Source organism: Anticarsia gemmatalis, chromosome W, assembly GCF_050436995.1.
Source record: "Anticarsia gemmatalis isolate Benzon Research Colony breed Stoneville strain chromosome W, ilAntGemm2 primary, whole genome shotgun sequence".
In the NCBI taxonomy this organism is placed as follows: Eukaryota; Metazoa; Arthropoda; class Insecta; order Lepidoptera; family Erebidae; genus Anticarsia; species Anticarsia gemmatalis.
The window spans coordinates 13,415,595-13,423,773 of NC_134775.1; the positions used below are offsets into that span (position 1 = coordinate 13,415,595).

The 8,179-nt window shown below is 40.1% G+C and overlaps 1 protein-coding gene across 1 annotated transcript; it reads left to right on the forward strand.

Moving 5' to 3' along the window:
* Positions 1-462: 462 nt before the first annotated feature.
* LOC142986024 (uncharacterized) lies at positions 463-7,512 on the forward strand. Its single transcript, XM_076134258.1, has 2 exons — positions 463-1,581; positions 7,284-7,512. Exons 1-2 carry the CDS (start codon positions 486-488, stop codon positions 7,286-7,288), a joined length of 1,101 nt encoding a protein of 366 aa, XP_075990373.1. The 5' UTR covers positions 463-485; the 3' UTR covers positions 7,289-7,512.
* Positions 7,513-8,179: the final 667 nt, after the last annotated feature.

The window sequence follows — 8,179 nt, forward strand, 5'->3', positions numbered from 1 at the left end:
GAAAGCTTTTTCCATATCGAGGAATACTGCACACGCGCTCTCCCTTTTATTTAGGGTCGCGGTGATGTGGTGCAGTACCCTCGACAGCTGGAGCGTCGTGCTGTGCTCAGCACGGAACCCAAGGGTTGATTGAGCAATGTCGTCGCGTCGTATTTATAGGCGATTGTAGAGGGGAGTCCATTTTTCTCTTACACTATTATATATATGTCGTGGATTGATGGCGCTTTGATGCAACAGGCAGCGCCATCTAGTTACAAGCTTCGTAAACAATCAACTTTGTGAACGGAAACGCAAGCGCGCCCCACCGCTTGAGTCACCGAGTGAGGACACTCTAGCTCGGACAGTCGAGGCGGACGCTCAGTACCAACGCACGTGTTTGTTTCTCGTTCGCATTATTGTGTAAAATTAAAATAAAGTTATTTTGATTTGAGTTAAATTATCTTTTGCTCGAGTACCCACGACAGTGCCCATATTAGTCGAAGACTATGTCGGATCGTGAAGAAGACCCGATGCTTCACAATTCGGCCACCCAGGATGCGACATCAGAAGTGGAATGCACTCGAGCTGAAGACCCCGAAGAAATATCGCACAATCAAGCTATGACGTCACGGTGCGACGAGAATCTACTTCGTACGCTGCTGGCTGCACAAAATCAGAATATGATGTCCTTGATAGAAGCCATCAAGGAACCCAGAGGTACCAAGCATATTTCTTTGCCTGAATTTGACCCGGATAAGCTGGATGTGGACGCACGTGCTTGGTGTGCAACAGCGGACCTGTGCTTATCAGAAGTACCACTTTTCGGAAGTGCTCTAATCATCACCTTAAGCAAGGCTATGAAAGGCAGTGCATCACGTTGGCTGGCGCAAGTATCGTTCGCGGGTATGACATGGTGTGATTTTAAAAGCCTGTTTTTATCCCGTTACGATTGCGTGGACACACCAGCCGCAACTCTTGTCAAAATGATAAGTAGCAAGCCAAAAGAAGATGAGTGTTATGCTGCGTATGCCGCCCGATTATTGTCTACCCTCACATCACGATGGCAAAACCTGAGCGCTGAGCAGATAGCCGTATCTACGGTGCTTGCTCATATGGCGCAATTTGATGGGCGCATACAGAGGCTGGCCTTTACTACCGACGTAAAGGACAGACACAAGTTGCAATGTGAACTTCAAGCGTTCTCATTTTTGAAGAGGAAAGCTTCGATGAATAACTCAACCGACACTGGGCCCGAGTTCAAGCGGTCAAAGTTCCAGTCAACATCGCTGAAATGTCACAACCGCGGTAAAGTAGGTCACCGAGCGACTGACTGTCGATCAAGAGGCGAGGTGAAAGGCAAGGCATCCAATGCCTCCACTCCGTCATCAAGTTTTGCTGTACAAAAGTCGCGTTCGGACATCATTTGTTTCCGATGCGGCAACGTTGGACATTTTGCTTCGAAATGCCCACGAAGCAATGAAGGCACCGGCCCGGCAATCGGCCCAAGCGGTTCCGGGGCAGCACCTGCAGCAGCGGCGAGCAGCGAGCGACGTGTTGAAGTTTGCTACGTCAGTAATCCTAGTGGAACGCTGATGAATACTGGTGAGTCATATCCGTTTTATTATGATTCTGGCGCCGAATGCTCTCTCATCAAAGTTCGTGTTGCGTCAAGGTTTAGTGGCAAGCGTGTTAATAACACAGTAAAATTAATTGGTATTGGTCAAGGTAGTGTGCAAAGTACCCTACAAATTTTATCTGAGGTTATGATTACTGATTTGCGGTTAGAGATCTTATTTCATGTTGTACCGGATAGTTGTCTTAAAAATGATATTTTAATCGGCCGCGAGATTTTAGATCAGGGATTTAACGTTAGTATGACGTCTAATAGCGTTGTTTTGTGTAGGGCTAAGGTTGTTAGGTTATGTAATGTTTCAAATAACCTCAAAAACGATTCCATTTGTCGTGCTGACTTCGATCAAGTTGATACTGACATTCCGCTAGAATTTCGTTCTCAATTAATTAACAACAGGACAGTTGCAAATTAGGCTTATAGATCCTAGTCGTACGGTAAATCGTCGCCCATACAGGCTTAGTGCGAGTGAACGCGAAGTTGTTACGGCTAAAGTTCGTGAATTAGAGGAAGCTGGTATTATTAGGCCAAGTTGTTCGCCTTTTTCTAGCCCAGTGTTGCTTGTCAAGAAGAAAGATGGTTCAGATCGCATGTGTGTCGACTACAGAGAACTGAACGACAACACTGTATCGGATAGGTTTCCGCTGCCGTTGATAGAGGATCTTGTTTCTAGGTTAGGTGATGCTACATGGTTTACTTGTCTTGATATGTTATCAGGGTATCATCAAATTCCAGTGCACCCTGAATCAATAGAGCGCACTGCGTTCGTCACGCCAGACGGTTAGTGGGAATATTTGACTATGCCGTTTGGTTTGAAAAATGCTAGTTCAGTTTATCAGCGTGCAGTGATGAAAGCACTAGGTGATCTGGCTCATAGCTATGCTGTTACATACGTCGACGATATCTTAGTGATAGGATCGTGTGTGGAGGAGAGTTTAGTTCGTCTTCGTACTGTGCTCGATAAATTAACAAAAGCTGGATTTTCCCTGAATTTTAGTAAGTGCTCATTTCTTAAGAGACGGGTTGAATATTTAGGCTTTGTTGTTGAGAACGGCCAAGTCAAACCCAACCCTAATAAAATTAATGCTTTATCGAGCCTTCCCCCACCTGCAACCGTCACTCAACTGAGACAGTTCATAGGGCTGGCCACTTATTTTAGACAATTTGTGCCACAGTTCTCAAGAACAATGGCTCCTCTATTTCTTTTAACAAGTGGCAAGAATAAGTCCCTTTGTTGGGAACCCGGTCACGAGGCCATTCGTCAGAAAATAATATCCTACTTAACCAGTGAGCCAGTTCTAACAATTTTTAACCCTGCTCATGCAATCGAATTACATACCGATGCTAGTGCTGAAGCGTATGGGGCCATTTTCATTCAAAAGATTGATGGGAAACAACATGTAGTTGCTTATTATAGCCGTCGCACGTCCCCAGCAGAGTCCAAGTTTCATTCATTTGAATTAGAAACGTTAGCAGTCTTTAATGCCATAAAGCATTTTCGACATTATTTGTTAGGCCGCAAGTTTACCGTTGTGACAGACTGCAGTTCTGTTAAAGCTTCTAAAAATAAAACTGACTTGTCTCCATGAGTTCATCGTTGGTGAGCCTACATGCAGTCGTTTGAGTTTGAGATCGTTCACCGTGAAGGCAGTAGGATGACCCATGTAGACTTTCTTTCTAGAAATCCTCTCCCTGTGTCTAATGGAGCCTATACACGTGTAGAACAAAAGCGTGTCAATTTAGCTGAGCTCTCTAGTAACTGGTTGCAAGCTGAGCAGGAAAAGGACGAAGAAATTAGCAAGACTGTGTCTGATCTCCGCAATGAAGTACTCTCTGAGGAAACTCGCAAAACTTACGAAATTTGTAAGCATATTTTGTATCGTAAGATTCAGCGTAACGGTCGCACTCGATGTCTTCCCATTGTTCCGAGATCGCTTAGGTGGTCAGTAATTAATAATGTCCACGAGTCCGTCATGCATTTGGGGACGGAGAAAACTCTTGAAAAGATTTACGAGTACTATTGGTTTGAAGGAATGTCAAAATATGTGAGGAAATTCGTTGATAACTGTATCACTTGTAAAGTAGCAAAACCTCACTCTGGTAAAATTCAAGCAGAACTTCACCCAATTCCCAAGTTTAATATTCCATGGCACACAATTCATATTGACGCCTCTGGTAAACTGTCTGGGAAAAATGATATCAAAGAGTACGTGTTCGTCATAATAGATGCTTTCACCAAATTTGTTCTACTACGCCATTCGCTTAACATCGACACGAATAGTAGTGTTTGCGCTATTAAGTTTTGTATTGCATTGCTTGGTGTACCGAAACGCATAGTAGCAGATCAAGGTCGTTGTTTTGCTAGTAAAGAATTTTCTAGTTTTTGTTCTTCTAACAACATAGAATTGCACTTGATAGCTACTGGAGGCAGCCGCGCCAACGGTCAGGTAGAAAGAGTAATGAGTACACTCAAGAGTATGTTGACAGCTGTAGAAACTAGTCCAGATCGCTCTTGGCAGGATGCGTTAGGAGAGGTTCAATTAGCCATGAACTCTACTATTAACAGGGTAACTAAATCTAGCCCTCTCGAATTGATGATTGGTAAAATCGCACGACCACTCGGTTTAGTGACCCCTGATGAGAATGTGACTGACGTTAATCTAGATGAGATTAGAGAGCAGGCGACGCAGAATATTACAAAACATGCTAATTATGATAAAAATCGATTTGACCTAAATAAGGCTCAGGTTTCTAAGTTGGCTGTTAATGATTACTAGCTGACCCGCGCAACTTCGCTTGCGCCACATAAGAGAATCATAATTCTCCCCGTTTTTGTAACATTTTTCACTGGTACTCTGCTCCTATTAGTCGTAGCGTGATGATACATAGCCTATAGCCTTCCTCAATAAATGGGCTATCTAACACTGAAAGAATTTTTCAAATCGGACCAGTAGTTCCCGAGATTAGCGCGTTCAAACAAACAAACTCTTCAGCTTTATAATATTAGTATAGATTATAATATTAGTATAGATAGTATAGATGTTCTGATAGAAAATGAAGAAAGGAATCAAACAAAATTAGATCCTAAAGGAGATAACCCATTTTGGGCCCAAGCGTTACAGGAATGACACATATACCAAAAAAACGGTCTATTTTTCCAGATTACATCATTTAGATATGGATAACGGCCAAATATAAAAAAAATGCAAAATAATAATTTCATCTTACGAACTAGCTCTGTAAACACACTTTTAATTATTTCCATAGATAACAGCGTCGAAAGCTGTCTTCACAAAAGCCAGTATTTTTTTTAAAGTGTTGTCATTCGGTAATAACTGTCAATGTCAGCCACACTCTTAGTCAAGTAGTAGTAAATCGATTGATAATGAAGAAAATCGATTTCGGAATATGTTTTGTATTTTATAAGAAACCTTCTGTTTATAATGTTTTAATTATTATTTAAATATATTTATTGTACATTCAGATAGGGAAATATTTTTCTTTAATCTGAATCTATGTATAGTGAAATTATTCATAGAATCAGTTTAATGATCGATATCGATTTTTATATCGATTGTTTTACGTTATGTTAAGACATCCCTTGAGATATTTGTTTGAGTGTTAAAAGTCAAAACCTGACATTCGCTTCTTGTTCTTGAACTTGAGTGGATGCGTTCTTTCGTGTATTTCGTATACTTCTTGAAGTTTTTGCTTGTTAACCGGACTCCGATATTGATCGCATACTCACTGACCCTTTTTCTGTACCTGGACACGCGATTTTGCAAATCTTTGACCTCTGCGCGAACACCTGATAACCTGGATTTAGCCTACCTATTTGCCAAAATGGGTTTCTGCATTGTCTGTGGAATAGCAACGGATCGTTGCAATATAAAAGGAAGTCGTCGATTGGAAGTGGAAGGCGAAATAATGTTGCACCAAAAACGGTAAGCATCTTCTTTTTTTCCACATCAAGTGATGTCAGCTCTCTTAATTTTTCTACGCCACGACTTTCTGTCCAGACATTCATAATATGGTTATATAAATACTAATTCTAATAAATACTACTTCAAAGATTAACATTGTATTAAAAACAATAATATAGTAGTTATATATATTTTTCAATTCAATTCAAGTATTATCATTAATTAGTCCCTATTTTTCAGGCAAGTGAAAGTGATATTATTTGTCATTCATGCTACAATGCTGCTAACAGTGTAGCCAATGATGATGAGAGACCAGAAGCTGAAGAAGCACCTTTGGGACACCATATTGTATTATATGGTACTTCATTTGGGTTGGGCTAGACATCAAGAACATGTTACACCTCCTGCACAATTCTTGGATGACATATTATTGTGTTATTTAAGTGACGATAGTAATGATGACTAATAAATATAATGAATAAAATATTTTTGTTTTACTGTCTACCTATTCCATCTAAATCCATAGAGAGAATATTATATTATGTGGCACTATTCTAACAGTTATTCTCCAGCCAATTATGGTTAGTTACTCATCAATACATAGTATGAAACAAAGTCGCTTTCTTTGTCTTGCTGTAATGCTTAAATCTTTAGAACTACGCAACGGATTTTGATGCGGATTTTTAATAGATAGAGTGATTCAAGAGGAAAGTTTTATGTATGTATGTATAACATGCATAATAAACCCGTGCGCAGCCGGGGTGGGTCGCTAGTGTCAAATATACCAAAAGAGCTTTGATAATGTAGGTACATTTTGATAATGACTTCGTTAATAACCTTAAATAAATAGATTTCAGTCGAATAATGTACTAGGAACGTAAATAATTGAGATAACCTCAAATATTTTTAATGATTTATTTTATCGATTTGGCCATTATAAATCGACGTAAAAAGTGGCTCAGTATTATTATATTGATATGTTCTAAATTATGTAAAAAATTCAGCTCTGTACTCTTTGGGCCCAAGTTTCTATGAAGAGTGGTTATCTCCTTTAAAGGTCCGTTTAAGATAATTGAGGTATTAGATGGAGATAGATACCTACTCAAGGCGCTTGACTCTAAGCGAACATACAAATACCCCCATGACCGTGTGAGGAAGATTCCCGATCACCAAGTCCCTAGAGAACTGGATGTCATAATTGATGACAGTGGTAGTGAAACCAAATCTGATAAAGAATAGTTTGTATACTCATACTCGGAATCTTGGACCGCACCTCATGAGTAACATGTGGCGATGGGTCTGTAAGGAATCGTTGGTGCGATTTCTGTCTGTGTTGGTGCACAGAGCGCTTATGTGTTGTAGCACATATTGCGTAAGAGTTCTTTTGAGAATCGTTGGTGCGATTCCTGTCTGTGTTGGTGCACAGAGCCCCTCATGTGTTGTAGCATATGTGGTGGTACATTGTTAGGAATCGTTGGTGCGATTCTAATTTGTGTTGGTGCACAGATCAAGAAGAGAGTTGAGTATGCATTACTTAATAATTATCGCAAAAAGTAGCAGAACGGTTGGAATGACGTTCTTTAGTAGTTTAACTTGCTGATCGGATCTTTTCCAAAGAATGATCTTGTGCAGGAAGCACTGTGTATGTATTTTCAATGGCGAAGAATTGTAAATCAAATGAGTTGATTAGTGTACTTAGACTTAGAGGAAATAAATTACCACAACAATCACATTCCTTGTATTATTGGCAGGATAGCCGAGCTTGACTACACCCGAGGACGGGTGCTAGTCAGGGATGGCCGTGTCGTGGATTGATGGCGCTTTGATGCAACAGGCAGCGCCATCTAGTTACAAGCTTCGTAAACAATCAACATTGTGAACGGAAACGCAAGCGCGCCCCACCGCTTGAATACGATCGTCGGTAGAGCGGGGATGACTGGTGGCAGGGCGACCGAGTGAGGACACTCTAGCTCGGACAGTCGAGGCGGACGCTCAGTACCAACGCACGTGTTTGTTTCTCGTTCGCATTATTGCGTAAAATTAAAATAAAGTTATTTTGATTTGAGTTAAATTATCTTTTGCTCGAGTACCCACGACAGTGCCCATATTAGTCGAAGACTATGTCGGATCGTGAAGAAGACCCGATGCTTCACAATTCGGCCACCCAGGATGCGACATATATTTAAATTAAATAAAACTATTTGGAGCAACTTATTTGTGACCAACCCTTGAAACAACAATTACCGAATTTAAATTCAGTAATAAGTTTAAAAATTACCATCATAAGTTACAAATGTTGTAAAGTGGCAACTGTAAGAGAGGGACAAACGCCAGTAAAATTAAGTCTCGCTCGAGACCGTTTTTCCGATCTGACATTAGAACAATCATAAGTAAACTCTATGTACAAGCAGTAAAGTATGAATTTATTTGATACAGTTTTCTTAGTGATTCTTCCAGTTATTTTTATTACTTCCATGGTACGTACTTATTACAATGTTCAATGTACTATGTTCACTATTTTAATACATTGTCCATTCACTATTAATATATGTACGGTTTTTACTTCAAACTATAATATTAACTAGAAATACTTTTAGTTTACTAGAAAATAATATGTAAACCGATAGTATATATATTTTTGTGTGCT

Coding starts and splice junctions, on each gene's coding strand:
- LOC142986024 (XM_076134258.1), top strand. CDS start 486: ATGTCGGATCGTGAAGAAGACCCGATGCTTCACAATTCGGCCACCCAG.